The sequence below is a fragment of the Rhinolophus hipposideros genome, assembly GCF_964194185.1.
Source record: "Rhinolophus hipposideros genome assembly, chromosome: 11".
Classification (NCBI taxonomy): domain Eukaryota; kingdom Metazoa; phylum Chordata; class Mammalia; order Chiroptera; family Rhinolophidae; genus Rhinolophus; species Rhinolophus hipposideros.
The window spans coordinates 54134608-54151182 of record NC_138057.1 but is presented as its reverse complement, the minus strand read 5'-3'; the positions used below and the strand labels follow the sequence as shown (position 1 = coordinate 54151182).

The 16575-nt window shown below is 45.6% G+C and overlaps 1 protein-coding gene across 5 annotated transcripts in view; it reads right to left on the bottom strand.

Moving 5' to 3' along the window:
- Positions 1 to 16575, bottom strand: part of TMOD1 (tropomodulin 1) — an 80219-nt gene that overhangs the window by 38934 nt on the left and 24710 nt on the right. For 4 of the 5 annotated variants that reach the window (XM_081066493.1, XM_081066490.1, XM_081066492.1 and 1 more), the window contains exon 3: positions 3481 to 3637. The exons of the other annotated variant lie outside the window; for it this stretch is intronic. In XM_081066493.1, coding sequence (XP_080922619.1) covers positions 3481 to 3637 — 157 coding nt within the window. The remainder of the gene's footprint in view (positions 1 to 3480; positions 3638 to 16575) is intronic. 5 annotated transcript variants of the gene reach the window in all.

Sequence of the window (16575 nt, the reverse complement as noted above, 5' to 3'; positions counted from 1 at the left end):
CATACAAAGAAGTAAAAGCGGCTATGTGGGGACAAAACCCCAAAAAGCAGTTTCCAGCCTCTCAGCCTCACATGGAAAGGTGCTGGCTCGGGTAGTAAATGGCCATCAACTGTGATCAGATGGCCAGCAGCTGGGGCTAGTTGGCCGTCAGCTGTAACCCGTAAGCCATTGGCCTCTAATATAACTGCTGTGGCTACGCTAGCAGAAAAAAGAATGGGGGCTAGCAAGAGCGGATTGCAGAGAGGCGGATGCTGCCGGCGAGAATATATTGGTTTGACTCCCCTATCTATGGCTCCGTGGGTGTTCCTTTTTGGCCTCAGCATGTCCTGTGTTCTTATGTGGGGAGCGGGGCCAGAGACCCCCCCAGACGCCCCGCACGACAGGCTAGAAAGAAAATCAACTGTGAAAATGATAGATGCAATGACTAAGATGGAGATTCAATAAATACTGAAGACCCATGGTTTATTGTACCCTTGCAGCAGATGCCTCCAGTGACTCTCAGAAACCACAGGGCACTTGCACTTCTTCCCTTCCTTCATCTTACTAACTGGAATGTGGATGTGATGACTGGAGCTTCAGCAGCCAGATGGACCACAGGACACATTTCAGGGATGGCGGATGAAAAAACTGGAAAGCGTCTTAATTCCTAAAGCCAGGCAAGATGCTTACGAGCCCTGGACTGCCTAACCCTGCACCGCTTCTAAGTGAGAGAAAAACTTCCATTTTGATTAAGTCTCTCTTCTTTTACTTTTCTCTCTAGCACATGCAGCCACATCTACTTCTTTTTTTTTTTTTTTTTTTTGAGAATTTTTGTAAGCGTTTATTTGAGCCAAATCTGACAATTGCCGGGAAGCAAGAGCTGAAATATTCCCGCCACATCTACTTCTAATGAGAATATCCTGCAAGGAGCTTTATTCTGATCCCCTCACCGGAATGAGAGTAAATGAAGTCCAAATTCCTCAGGACACTGCACGAGTGTATGGCTCCTTTCACATTCTGTCAGGTCTCGTGGTGACTAGAGCACTGTTTCCCCTCAGAACTAGCTGGGTGGATGCTCAGTAAGGGCTGGACTGAATGGCCCTGAGTCTGCCTGTTAAAGCCGGAAGGTCTCCTTCGCCACACTCTCTGCTGAGACCCTGACTTACTCAACCTGCAAGGACTCCAGCAATTATCATGTAAATACTTCATGGTGATGACCCTGGTGGTGGTGGTGGTGACGATGAGGATGAACTTTTTAGGATTGTCATCATATGGCAATAGAATACATTCTAGCCACCTTGTTGGGTCAGCCTGGTTTTTCACGATCCAGTCAGGCTCTGGGAGTCTGGAGCACTGTTCCTGGCTCTGGGCCAGGCTGGCATTCCCTGGCGGGGCAGGACCGGTTGTGTACCACTCTCATTCTCTTCTCCACCCCACCCCATCTCGGGCTACTCCCCTGGGAGAGGGGTGGGTGCCTGGGGAAGGGGACACGAGCGGTGACTCACTAGCTGTCCATCCAGGTCTTCTGCTCATTTTCTCACAGCCTTGGTTTCCCTAGTTTTCAAATGGGCAGGTGGGAAAATGGGAGTTTGAAGGCCCCATGAAATCCAGAGATTCTGTTATCTTTATGTGCTGTACAGAAACCACTCCTGTGGCACGAGTGCCTTGCTTGAAAACATCTGGTGCCCACACTCCCAGCCGGGCACACCCGGCCCTTGTGGTCGAGGCCCCAGTCATTCCCACCCCCGTGCTCTGCCACCCCCTCTGGGACGTCTCAGACCACAGTCCTTCAAACAAAGTTCTGTCAGCCAGTTGCCCTGGGCTTCCCTGACCTTCTAAGTTCTCAGTAAAATCTGGTCTGAGCTCCAACGCCAGGGTTTGGGATGGCTCCACGTCGTCCCCACGCGCTCTAATCCTGCATGCTCTTCCATTTTATTATTTATCAAGGAGCGCTGTGCAGTGCATTGTGCTAAGAATACAACAGGGATACAGAGATAAAAACCGCAGACACAGACCCCTGGCTCATCACGTTTACATTCTTGGGGGTGGGGAGAATGGAAGAGACCGAAAATAAACAATTAGTCACACAAGTAATTAATTAATTAACTAATCAGAATGAATGCTTTCATTCCACAAATATTTATTGGGTGCCTACTATGTGCTAGGGTTTATTAGGTGCGAGGACGTAATGATCAACCAGACAGATGAGGTCCTTGTACTCAGGGCTTATAGTCTAAGGATATAGCCCACAGGCTTCATTACACATTTATTTAATTTGAACCCATTCATTCATTCACCAACTCTCTCCTGAGTCCTACTGTATACCAGGCCCTACTGTACACCGGGTGCTGGGGGTACTGTGTGAGTCAAAAAAGCCTGAATCTCTGCCCTCATGGCTCTTACAGGCCAGTGAGAGAGACAAATGAAAAATAAAGACATAAGGATAAAATGGGAGTTGTTGTGCGAGACATGCATAGGCTCCTGAGATGGAGAATCACCAAGCGGGGAGCTGAAGGGACTGCACGTCCTAAACCAAGGAGACAGGAAAGACTTCCCTGAAAGAGGAGACAGTGCGGCTGAGACCGAAAGGATAATAATAGCTAATAGTTGCATAGCCTTCACTATGTGCCAGGTGCTGCTCTCAGTGCGTTATATATATATCTTAACTCAATCCTTGTAACAACTTCATGCGGTTGGTAATGTTATTTTCAGCACCCCCATTTCATAAATGAGGAAATGGAGGCACAGCAGGTTTTAAAACGTATTGCTCCAGCCCTTTTCTAACCATGATGCTATTTACAGGGGACGAAGACAGCACAGAGGCAGACGCAGGACCAGCATTCCAGGCAGAGGGAATACAGGCAAAGGTCCTGAGGTAGCAAAGAGCTCAGAATGCTTGAAGAACAGAAGGAGGCCTGTGGGGCAGCAGTGTGTTAAGCAAGGGTAAGCATGATAGAAGTGGGCAGTAGAATGGTTTAGAGTTGCAACAGGAAGCCTTGGAAGGGCTGGATAGTCAGGGAGTGCTCTCTGTTCCCCAGACACTTCTAAATGGCTTGCCTTAGGCTGGGACAGAGTCTTGGGGGGACAGATGAAAGAAGGGATAACACAATTGCCAGAGAAAGGAACTTTGGGGAAAGGGCAGAGATGGTTAGGGTAGAGAGAGGGTATTTGTTATTCCTGGTTTGCACAGGACGGGCCTGTGCTGATATCATGATTAATAGTTACTTCTCTCACTTTTAAAAGCATACAGGCTTGTATGAAAAATAAACAGGAACCCTAGTTAAACGGGACTTAAGGGGAAGTTTTGCTGGTCTGGTTTACGAAAAACTTCCCTAAATCTATGTAATCAATGCTTTTGGAGTTGGCTTCGTGTTTTTTGGCCAGGCAGGGATGAAGGCATGAGGCCCAGTCACACTGGGATCAACAGAGGGCCTGGCACGCAGCTGACCCTCAGCGACGCACGGGGAGTGACATAGTCATAAGAGCAACATGGTTCAGTACCTCGCTTTTCCCCTGTGTAGGGGACCAGGTCTTCTCGGTCTTTAAACTCCTTTGCTTGCTTTTCCAAGTGATCCAAGAGCTCTTCCCTTTTAAAGGGGCCTGTGGGCGCCTTGGTGGTCTGATCCTTCTGCCTCAGGCCTGCAGGCAGCAGTGCATTCTATAGTGGAGGTTGTGGGACCGGTGGAGAGAGAGAGAGAGAGAGGAGAGGGAGAGAGAGAGAGAGAGAGAGAGAGAGAGAGAGTGAGAGAGAGAGAGAGAGATCAGCTGCTGAAGACATGCATTTCTCCAGAAACTCATCATTGAACAATGGGGACCTCAGAGCTCTTTGAATCAATCCAAGTCACTCATTTACAGGTAAGAAATCTGACACCTGGGAGGGGCAGGGACCTGTCCAAGGTCACTCAGCAGATAAGGGACAGAGCCAAGCTAGGACTCAGGTCTCTTAATCTGCCTGAATTTCCCAGCCTCTAACGTTTTTTGAAGGCGAGGGTGTGAGGGGGCAGCCGAGATGGGGCTGAGCACAGATGCTCCAAGAGTATCTGCTGAGTGACAAATACGATTAAGCTGGTGTTTGCGTGCAGGAGGATATTTATAGCCATTGTGTACAAAGTGATCAGGAAGAGAAGAAGGCCAAGGGGTTTGAATTAGGGCCCGGGATATAGTCAGACAGGAAGAGGCAGACCCACAACACAAGCGGGGAAAGCTTGGCAGAACGGCGAGGTGGGCAAGGTGGGAGACACATGCTTTCAGGCTGCAGTCCCGGAAGGCTCTACTGGCTGCCTTCTACCCGCCTGATGGTCCGTGCTCATGCCATGCTGGCTGTTAAATATTTTCAACGTCGCCCCTGGAGATGGGTCTCTGAAGAAAGAGAGCGTCAACTAATCATTGTGTTTTCTTCTTCGAACCTGGGCAGACTTCTCGGGGTGGGCTTCCTACTAAAACAGATTCCTAATTAGGGTGGACTAGAATCCCACGGGCTTCCCTGTAACTCAGCCCCCAGTACCTTAGAGAATCAAAGTTTATCGTTGCAGGAATGCTTAGAGATTGTCTAGTGCATGCACCTTTCCTTCAAGGGGAAACTGAGGCCCAGAGCAAGGAAAGATTTGCCCAAGTTGTTTCAGGACAGATCTAAAACAAAAACCTTCTTCAGGTTTGGAAGAGGAGGGCAATCTTGATTTCTATTCATTGCTCTCTCCCTACCCTATTTCATTCAAAGTAGTAGAGGACACTGGAAGGCAGATGTGAGCAGAATCTTACCTCACTTCCTGCCGCACCCCAAAATGGCTAACCTGGAGAGCCATTCCATCTCCGATCTTCGTACCACCAAATGCATATCTTCACTTAAACACACACTCCAAATCCTTTCCTAAAAGACTCTCTGAGGGGGGAATGATATCAAATACATGAAGATATATGCTATGTGCACATAGAGTGTGAAGGCCTGGGAAGGAAATACTACTGTTTAAGTGCAGCAGGATTTTTTTCTGAGACACTTTTGTTGAACACCACAGTGCTGTTCCAGTAGGAGCAGAACCCGTGAGGTCCGGGGGCCGGAGTGTGACCTCGACTCTGGGAGAGCAGAAGGTGGGTTGGCCTAGCCCCGCGCATGGTACATGTGAGAAACTCGGGGAGTGGTGCTGGTGTACGCGCAAGTGGATGTAGGTCGCAAGGCAGGAGAGACATTTGGGACTTGGAGCGTGTTATGAGAGGATGGCCAGTGGGTAGAAAATCAAGCCTTGACTGATTTGGGGGTGAGTGCCAAGAATGTAAGCAATGCTACAGACATCCCCATTTCCTGTCAGCAGCAGTCCTCAGACACTGTCCACTATGCTATGCGGAATGGGGGATGGTTACAGGTGAGCCACACATCTTTGGGCATGTCCAAGGTGAGATGGGCTTTCCCTGGGGCTAGCGCTGTGGGTTCCTCCTTCTCTCCCGTGGCAGGGCACTTACTGTGACTCAATTGAGAGGACTACCTAAATGTTCCTCTGTGACTATTCACGAGTAACCAAATGCTTTATGACATACCCGCACTTCTCTGTTGACCCCCATCAGGCTTAAGCTCTGACTTGGAGTAGTGATGACTTCAGCTATACAATCCTGGGCCAGTAGCCTAATCTCATTGTGCCTCAGTTTCTATGGCTGTAAAATGTGAATATTAGTCACCCTCTCAGAATTACTGAGAAAATTAAATCAGATAATGCAGGAAGAGTACTTAGCGCAGTGCCAAACACTCACAAATCATTGCTTATTATCACTGGTGTCCTATAATCTGTTAAAATACATGTCAACAGTTTGGTTACCCAATTATGAATGCTGATCGGGGGGGCAATGAATTATCCAAATATATCTCGAAATTCAAAAAATGAAAACATACAAATATAAAATGAGTTAAGCACTGAATGCAAGTGTTTCCCCAATGATCCTCAAAAGAGGAGACCTGATAGATTTTTGTCACCATAAAGGGTTTTGATGGCAGGAAGGAGCTGAGGCACATTCTGGCCTCTGAAAAGCTCTGTATTGTGATGGGAGAAACCCATGAGGTTGTAACTGAGAGGAAAAGTGTTTGCAAACTCACATCTCTTCTCAAATATATTTGATAGAGGCCACTGAGTTAGTTAAAGTAGGGTTTTCAACCTTGGCCCAATTGATGTTTGGGGCTGTGTGATTCCTCGTGGTGGGGGCTGATCTGTTCATCAGACTGTTTGACAGCCATCTCTGTCCGCTGCCCAATGGTTGCTAGTACCATCCTCACCCTCACGTTGTGACAAACCAAAATGTCTCCAAACACTGCCAGATGTCCCCTGGGGAGCAGAATCACCCCTGACTGAGAATCACGGTGTAAAATTGAGGCCCATATCATTACAAGAGGGAAATAAAGATGTTTTTAATGTATTTTAAAATATTACTTACATTGCATGTTAAAATATGGTTTTATTTCTTTAAATATCTACTGCAAGCAATTGATTTTTTAAAAACAAAAATGTCAAAGGCCTTTTCTAACAATTCTTAGCTTATTGAATTTTTAAGTAAATATTGAGAATACCAACCTCATTAGGAGTTAAATTTTCCCCATTAAGTGATATGTGTTAATGAAACATAACATGATTGTCAATTAAAGCCAAAGACAGTTGCATATTTTTTAAACTCCTAATTATTTCTCATTTTAACTAGTTTTCAAAAATGACATGTATACAAAAATTTACTCAAAATGGATCAAAGACCTAAATGTAAGAGCTAAGACAATAAAAGTTTTAGAAGAAAACATAGGTATCAATCTCTGTGACCCTGCATTAAGCAATTGTTGCTTACATATGCTACTAAAACAATAAGCAACAAAAGAAAAAAATAGATAAATTGGACTTCATCAAAATTAAAAATGTTTGTGCTTCAAAGGACACTATCAAGAAAGTTAAAAGATAACCAACCCATAGATTGGGAGAAAATTTTTGCAAATCATATATGTGATAAGGGTCTGGTAACCAGACTATATAAAGATCTTTTATAACTAAAAATATAAGACAATATAACCTGATTTAAAAAGAATCTGAATAGATATTTCTCCAAAGAAGGCATAAAAATGGTTAATACACACATAAAAAAGATGCTCAACATTATTAGCCATCAGGGAAATAAAAATCAAGCACAGAACAAGATACTACTTCACACTCACTGAGATAGCTATAAAAAAAAAAAAGACAGATAATAACAAGTGTTGGTGAGAATGTGGAGAAATTGGAACATTCACTCAGTGTTGATGGGAATGTTAAATGATGTAGCCTCTTTGGAAAATATGCTAGCAGTTTCTCAAAAGCTTAAACATGGCATTATCACATGATGCAGCAATTCCACTCCTTGGGGATATACCCAAGAGAAATGAAAGCATATGCCCCCAAAAAAGTTTTGCAGTTCATAGCAGCATTATTCATACTAGCCAAAAAGTGAAAATAACTCAAATGTCTATCAAATGATGAATGGATAAATAAAATGTGGTACATCCATACAACAGACTACTATTTGGCAATAAAAAGAATGAAGGACTGATACATGCTACAACATAGATAAAACCTTGAAAACATCATGGTAAGTGAAAGAAGCCTGTCACAAAGGACAACAGGGTCTGACTCCGTTTATATGAAATGTCCAGAATAGTCAAATCTCTAGAGAAAGAGAGTAGATTAGTGGTTCCCTAGAACTGAGGAGGTTGAGGGCAATGGGGAGTGAGAGCTGAGGGGTATGGGTTTCTTTTTTGAGGTGATGAGAATGTTCTAAAATTGATTACAGTTATGGTTGCATAACTCTGTGAATACACTAAAAACAAACATTGAGTTACATACTTTAAAAGGGTGAATTTTATGGTATGTAAATTGTATCTCAAAAAAGCTGTTTTTAAAAATGGCATATGTTATCTAGGAAAAAAAAGATAAAAATGGCTAACGCAATAACTAAACTAAATGGGCATGGACTGCTAAAGACAGAAGGCTCTTTGTGTGCCAGTGTCCAACAGTGATGCTGAGAATGGCCAAGCTAGAGCTGGCCACGTTTAAAATGGTGTCCTGTTTTACAATTTGACGTGCCTCATTATGTGAATTAGGTGCGGAGGAGTTCAATAGGTAAGAAAATACTGCCTTGGACCTCTCATGACTATTAGAACCTAAAACCAACTCTCAGACCCAGGTATCCAGTAGGTGAGGAAAGAGTTCCCACAACCATTTTGTTGTCAGCTCTGACCAGGAGAGTATTAGATGAACGTGTATGAGTAGAAATGTATCTTCATTTCTTTATTCCTTATCATCCAAAAAGCATCAATGGAGTGAGTATTATGTGTCCAGGCGGTGTGCTAAGAGGTAGGGCTGGAACCCCACAAAAAGCTCTCTAATTTGGAGTAACAGGGAAATGGGAGGTAAGCGGGGGAAGTAAAGTAAAATGAGAGAAAATTCTCAATTACAGCATGTGTGGGAAACAATGTACTGTTTTAGCTTTTAAGGTTAATCAAGATCCTAAAGGGGGGTCTACTTTACCGAATAGCAAAGAATAGTCTATAACTAGCCTCCACATTGCCTGTGAATGTTGCATAACTCCATGGTGCCTGCGGGCAACTGGAACCAGCTAACCTTTAAGGAATTTAAGTCTCAGTTTCCTAATCTTAAAATGTGCACAGAGTAAATGTGCAGAGTTCACAGGGAAGCATCAGTCTGGCTCCATCAGGAAAGTCATGGGTTCTGTATTAGGGGACCCTGTATTTATATGCACACGTTACACGTACACCTTCACTCCAAAGACAGGTTGGTTATGGGTGAGACTGCTTGGGAGAAAGCTCTGGCATATAGCCTGTCTTCATGTCCTTACTTAGAACTGTAAATTTACTCAGGGGAGGAGGATAGCAACGAACGCCTGGGTAATCTCCTTATCATCTCCCGACAAGGAAGTTAGTGTTGGTTTTAAGGAGAAGGAATTTCTAGATGCTCTCTGACCTTAGCCTATAATAATAGCTGCCGGATACTTGGGGGAGGTGGGGACAGTGGCTCACGGAGCTTTCAGTGCTCCAGCAAGTTATGCCATGTAAGAATGTGGGCGATGCTATTAGATCTGCTCATCTTTATGTAAACTGTACTGATTTGACAATATTGACATATGATCCAAATATTTTAAAAACAACATTCAGACCAAATAGTACACATCTGCAGGCAAGACTCAGCCCACGGCTGCCATTTCCCCATATCTGACCTAAGGTTCTCATCAGACTCAAATTCCATGTAGAGAAAGTCAAGATATTCATGCATTTATTCCACACCTACTTACTGAGTGTCTTGCCCATATCAGGCTCTGCACTAGAGGAAGAAAGGGGTATCTACACGGGTTTTTAATTTAGAATTTTTTTTTTAATTTTAAAAACGCATTGAAAGTTAAACATGTTCTTGGAAGTAATCATTGGTAAGCACTAGGCAATCTCTTCCTGTAGTTCCCTACTCGTGGCTTCTCAAATGGTTAGTTCCTTTTAAATGTAAAATTAAAACTGGGACACGCAGCTTGACATGTTAACATCTCACTCTTAATTTTCCCACTCACATACTCTGGAGCCCAGTTGTCCAAAGGACGATGGAAACTTTGACAGATCCTCAACTGTGCTGTTAAAAGCTCCAACACCCCACAAACAGGTGCCAGGACAGCCAAATATCAAGTATCTGCACCGTTATCATTGCTATAGATAGGGCTACGTGAGAAGCCATTCTGGCTAGAACCATTGCAGGCTTGTTCAGACATGCACACACGCACAAAACGTGCCCACACAGGAAACACACAGAGGCACACACACAATTTATTAAAAGAATCACAGATTCCTGGCAGCTCAGAGCTGCAAAGCCCTAAGAGAGCCTCTGGGCCAATTCTTTCATTTTCAGTTGAGGAAACTGAGGCATAGAAAACTGAACTCATTTGCCCAAAGTCATACAGCTTGTTAGCCACACAGCCAGGAAGCCTGAGCTTATATGTAGACGACGCAGTATGGAAATAGCATGCCCAAGGATCAGTATGAGTGTTTCAGACTGGTGGCTGATCATATTTAAAATGTCCTTTAACCCGATTCTTCACAGTGACAAAAAACAAGCAGTTTAATCACTTTTCCCAAATAAGTCAGCTATGTCTAAGAACAAGGGAATGTAAAATAACCCCCTTTGGTCCGGGCTCCAAGAGTCCTGGGTTCCCGTCCTGTGACTGAATCAGATACAACTCCTTAGAAGATGAAGGACCAAGTAGTAAACCTCACCGGATACTGGGAGCAGCCGAGGGCCAGGGAGGGGAAGGGCCTTGCCTGGGGTCACATGCTGGACTGAGAGCCCAGGGCTCTTGATTTCCAAGCCACAGAAAACTTTCCATCCCACCTGACTGCCTTCCTCTAGGAACAGATCCTGGAAACCAGATGTGGCACCATATGAGAAGCAGGTTTCCTTTCCAAGTGTTAGAAAGCCAGAGAGTCCCTCCTTATCAAACTAGTCTCAGTTTACAGGTGGAGAAACTGAGGCCCAGAGGCATGTAGTTACTGTCCTGGGGTAAGAGAAACCCAGGAGGCTTAACACCGCGGAATTCCCATGGATTTTTCTCCCCTTCCTATTTCAAAAGACAGCAGCATGGTGTCGACACCTACCCAACCTGCAGCCCGTCCACCACATCAGTCAGGCCAAACGTTTTACAGACCAGTCCTTCACCCAATTACCTTTTACAAAGTATGGACGCTCCCCTCAACCCCCTCCCCTAATCCCCAGCCAACTTTTGTTTCAAGTGGCCTTGAGGACTTTTATTTTCCAGTTATCTGCCAGGTCTGTTTCCTCTGGTGTGAAATGTGGCCGTCTAGTCCCTCGGGGTCCCATCCAGATGAAGCGTGCCCTGCCTCTGCCCTGCTGACAAGCAGCTCCCAAATTCACTAGAGATCATTCACTGAGGCTTCAACTGAGCTTTCTTGTTACATATGGGGGGATGTTACCTGGGAGTGTGGAGGGGCTGAGGGCCACACCACACACGTCCCAGTCACAGGGGAAAAGCAAGTCCCAAACCTCTAAGAGCCCCTCTCTCTCCAAACATGCCCCCCCAACCCCAACACATTCTGAGTATCTCCCACTCTTCTCTTTCTTTCCAGAAAGATCCAGACCTTTGGCTCAGTCGCCATGATCTCACTGCACGATTCTGAAACCCAACAGCTGCTACTTAGCTGCACAGTCAACTGCATAAGGCATTCGTGCTGACATCCAAAAGCACTCTTGTGGCCCAAGCCCAGTAACTGTGGGTGGCGGGTCCTGTTGGTTGCAACAGCACCCTTTGGCTCTCTCTGACAGTCATGGCACAAGATGGGGCGAAAGCTTCCCTTCCTGGCTTTCTCCTAATCCTCCTTTTCTGCGTGTTCCATGCCGTGCCTGGCACAGGGCATCCTGAGACAATGCATGTATGATCCTGCTCCACAGGGACTCACAACGAGAGGGGAGACACACCCACATGTGAGAGGTTACTCTGCCCCGCCCCCCACTTCTTGGAGGTGCCTGAGCTGCATTCCAGGGGCCCAGGTTCCAGGGACCAGGTAGGAACCGGCCAGGTGAAGAGGAGAGAGGACAGGGGTATTAAAGAGGGATAGAAAGCGCAGCACAAAGGCATGGCAGAACTAGGGGGCATGACTTGCTAGGGGAAAGAGTTGGGGTGAGTCCAATGCTGCAGGGTTCTGAACTCTGTCCTGTAGGCACCATCCTGTTCAAGTTGTCATGCCTTAGCTGTCCCATTAGATCAGCCTCTGGCTGGTCTCCCTTCTTCTGGCCTCCCCACCGCTACTCCCTCCCCTTCCGTCAGCCAGACAGACTTCACCGACATGGGCATCTGACCACGTCCCTGCCTAACACACTCACAAATACTCAGCACCTCCACTGACCTACAGAATCACGACCAGAGTCATCAGCCAGCCCCAACCTACTCCAGCACTCTGATTAGTTCCCAGCTTCAAGTATGCTGTATTCCAGCCATTGTAGGCTACTCCACATTCCACAGCCACGCCCTGCTCTCCCAACTGCCAGGCTTTCACTCAGGTCGTGCCCTCTGCCTGGAATGCCACCCCTCCTCCTCCCGTGCAGTCGTCTTTCAAAGCCCTTCCCTTGGGCACCCCGTTCAGCCCATGCAGTGCTTCCCACATCGATCTGGCAATTCTCTTCTCAAACTCCCCTAGGCATCTTGCCAGGCCTTATGTAATGTTCATCCTAATTTATCTGGGAGCACATTTATGCTGTATCTCTCTCCCGGAGGAGACTGAGTGCCCCTCAAAGGCCAGCTGGGGTGTATGTTAGTGTTTGCTGAATCCCCAGCACCAAGAACTGGGCACTAGGAAAATGTGATATGAATCATCCAGAATCACGTAACACTGATGCTCCAGCGAGGAAAAGGATGGTATTACTTGGACACCCGTCAGGTCAACTTCACACCTGCTGCCTCAAACTGTTTGCTGGGCCATCCAACTGCTGCCCCCAGCAGGTTTGGAAGAGGGGACATATTATGAAAGGTGCCAGGGTGGGGGTGTCCAGAATGGGACCAGCTTCACTGATTGGGGTTTTGGGAAATGCCAAGCTAGAGAGTAAGACTTTTGTAATGTTTTCTTTGGGGGCTTGGATTTGGTTAAATCTCTACCAACTCCTTTCACTCCTCCTCAGAGCTTTTGGTAGAGCAGAACATCAGGCCATCAAACTGGCAAGCCTAAACTGCCCCTTGTAGCATGTCTCCCCTTCTTCAGTAATGAAGCACTCTACTCTTTTAGTTAAGCACTTGGCCACTCAGATTAAAGACTGTATTTCCCAGGCAGCTAGGTTGAATCATGCGCGAAACCAAGCTCTCGTCAATCATGTAAGTAAGAAGTGCCCAGGGGCAATGTCTGGTAACTTTCATTAAAAGGCACTTGAATAATGGCTTTTCTCCTTTTTTATTTTTCCCTTGTTCCTCTATTCTGATGCCTGGAATGCAGCAGTCATGGGTACTGGACCATGAAGAAGTGGGTTACACCCTAGGGATGGCAAGAAGATGAGCTGGATGGAATCTGAAACTCGGGGAAGTTTGGGGAGCTGATCTCCATACCAGCTCTAGACTGCCCATCTCTGGACTTTTATTTGAGGGATGAATGAACCACTGCTTAAGTCATGTCATTTTGAGTCTCTATTGTTTGCATCCAAACTGCATCCTAACTGACAACCTCTGTTCTCATCCCAGGGCTGTGAGGCCACAAACAGTCACTGGTGTAGGGCACTGGTGCTCTCTGACTATGGAATCCCCCTCTGTAAAATGAAGGTCAAAACCCTTTTAGCTTGAAACCTCAGAATAAAGGTTTGAACTCCATATAGAAGCAACTTATTGCCAATCAGTTTTATCACCACAGGGCATAATTATTCACTTCAATTCAATGGAATAGACACTGCATTATGCAGACACTCTGTCAGGGCAGTTTCATCTGGTTGTGCAAGTTGTGCACTGCACAACTCCAAGTGTATTATGTGTTCAGTGGTTTATGTGAACAGTGTCTCCTGGAGTTATGCAGAGTTATACAACTTGCACAACTATACCAGTGGTGGTCCAGTGTAGCTCCAAATCTCAAGAAGCCTAAATTCTAGCAAGCGAATCACACATTCAGGTTCATCAGATTTATTAAGCACCTACTATGTTCCAGGCACTGGGCTAGGTGCTTTTCATATATCTAACTATATTTACACACACACACACACACACACACACACTTGAAAACCTATCATATGGAACACAGCCAGAGCTGCAAACTGGGAGGCCTGTAGTCCAGTTAAATGTCAAAACGTGGTTTGTTCGGTGAACTTGCACATAAAAATTCAGACTTCCAGGATCTCTTGAAAATTACATGATGTGGCAATACCAGACCTGAACTTTCAGTGTCAACAGTTGATGGAACTGAATAGCAAGTGCCCTTCAGTCAAACACAAAGTCTCCTGTTTGCCTCCGTCCTCACCACTCCCTACTGTCTCTGACACTGAGGCCTAGAGTTATCATGTATCACTGGGTCTGTTGTTGCTTTTCTTCTTGGAAGGTTAGGTGGCAAGTGAAAACTTTCTAATTTCCATCTCTCTTTCAAGAGTAGAAAAGTAAAAGATGACCCATGAGGGCCACGTGCCTCAAGGCAATTGGCCCATCCTCCTCCCTTTATGTATATTACCTACCCAATGTCGTGGGTGCTTGGTTTGCTGCCTCTCAAGTAGAAAGAAGGGTTCACTAGAGTAGGAGAGAGAGAGAAGATCGGGGGAGGGGGGGAGGGGGGAGTGGGAAGATACTGGGTTTAAACTTTATCTGTAGTAATGTCTTTTTTCTTTTTAAGGGTGATTTAAATCAAATGAGGCAAAAATTTTTTATTTGTTAAATGTGGATGATGGAAGCATAGGTATATTTTGTATTCTTTTATGTGTTTAAAACGTTTCCTATTAAAAATGTCAAAATCACAAAGGTCCTCTGTAAGGCAGGTGCTGTGATGGGGGCTTCGAGAGGGAGGGCCAGGAAGGCTTTGCAAGGGAGGGGCGGGAGGTTCAGCCTTAAAAAATGGGAGGATTCCAAGTTGAGTGAAGGACTCCGTGTCCAAGAGGTCCCCAGCAAGCAGAGGCAGGGAGGAAGACGATGGAGAGGGAAAAAGGGCATTCTAGGGAGGTTGGAGAAGGATGCGGGGGAGGTGGTCATGGGGCCAGAAAACAGAGGTGGGGTGGGGACACGCTGACACCTGGCTTTACTCGCCCCCACCCCTCCAGGCCCATCTTGGCACTGTGCACGGCCGGCAGTGTTTCTAAGGATGTATGCCTATTTTTAGAGCAGAGATTTATTTCTTTCCATTTCAACTGTTTACTTCTATCCTGGGCTTGTGAATCTGCCAGTTTGTGTTACAAGGGAGAACCACGGCCCTGTGGACCAAACTTGGCTGCTTCCTTCATGACCAAGAGCATCCTCTGGCTTACAGGTTAGGATCTGGGGCATGAGTAGGAAGGATTTCACAATTTTGTGGCGTCTGGTGGGAAGCCATGTAGTGGGACAGGAAGTCCCAGATTCTCTTCTCCTGGCTGACTTGCTGTGTGACCTTGAACAAGTTCTTTCCACTCTCTGGGCTTCAGGGTTTCTGGTGTTGTTTTGATTTTTCATCACTAAAATGGTAATTAATGACAATGCTTACCTCATAGGCTTGGTATAAGGATTTAATGAAATACACAAAGCGCCCAGTAAATGACTTGTGTCCAAGAGGGACTCCTGAAATCAGGGTTTCTTTCCTTGCTCCCTGTATGTATATGCAGGGGTAGAAGAGGGAGGGTTAGATTGTCTCTAAGTGTCCTTCTAGCTCTGAGAGTCTACAGCTCTAGGTTTTCTCCTCCATCATTTCTTTCTGCAGTTTGTGGCCCCTGTTCTCAGAGCTCTTGATACATTATGGGCTAAGGGAAGCAGGTTTGCTTGACTTTAGCCTGTCACCGAGTATCTGTGTGATTCTGGGCATCCACCACATTTATCTTAGAGTGGTATTAATCCCAACCTGTGAGGACCAATCTCATAGGATCCTTGTGGAAATTTTATGAGACAATGCTCACAAAACACTTAGTTAGCATAGCACTTGGCATATGAGAAGGTCTCAAGAGAGAATACTAGCTATTACTATTATTTTGTTAATATTATTATTGTTATTATTATTATTTCAGGCTTTGCAGGGGGACCGTTGTTTTCCATTATTGTTTTTTTGGTTATAGCGTGTCACAGATTCCCAATGGATGACTCCAAAGTCAACTCTTAGGACCCAATTTCTTTATCAGGTTGGGATTACCTCTACCATCTCTCCTACAAATATTTTGACCTTTTTTACTGATCTTTTTTGATCTTTATTTACTTCAAAAAATATTCTTCCTTTCCCCCAAAGCCTCATTAACAAGCAATATTTATAGTTAATTTCTTTGTGTTGGTGGTTTCTTTCTTTTTTTTTTAAGATTAGTATTTAGAATAAAAATAACATAGCTTCAAAGGAAACTGAATTGAAAACAAACAAGTTGCTGACAACTCCCCACCCTGTTCCCTTCCAGGCCCCATCCCACACGTGTGCACAGGTGGTTAACAACACAGGCTACTGGATCATAACTGTGGAAGCTGGAATCCCAGCACCACCCGTGTTGCATCTGAGGCAGGTTACTTCATCTTTCTAAGCCTCAGTTTCCCCATCTTTAAAATGGGGCTGATAACCAAACCTCTCAGAAGACTAAATGAGGTCATCCAAGCAGGGCTTTGCCCATGGCATACCCAGTAAATTTTAACTGCCTATTGATCCTACAAGAACGTGTATACTGTTCCCTGCACAAGTCAGTGTGACTTGCCGTTCTCAACCGTCTCTGGGCGTTGCCCATTTTCCCCACTGCCTGGTACAAAGGCAATCTGAACCCAGGAGTTGGCGCGGCTTCAGAGCAGCATCCACTTAACTCCAGAGAGACGAGAAAGGGCAGATCCTCTTGGGGAATCAGTCAGCAGCAGATACTTTTAGCACAGGGAGCATTCCTCTCCCGCGGGAGTCCAAGCGCAACAATCTCATGATAAGCTCGAGTT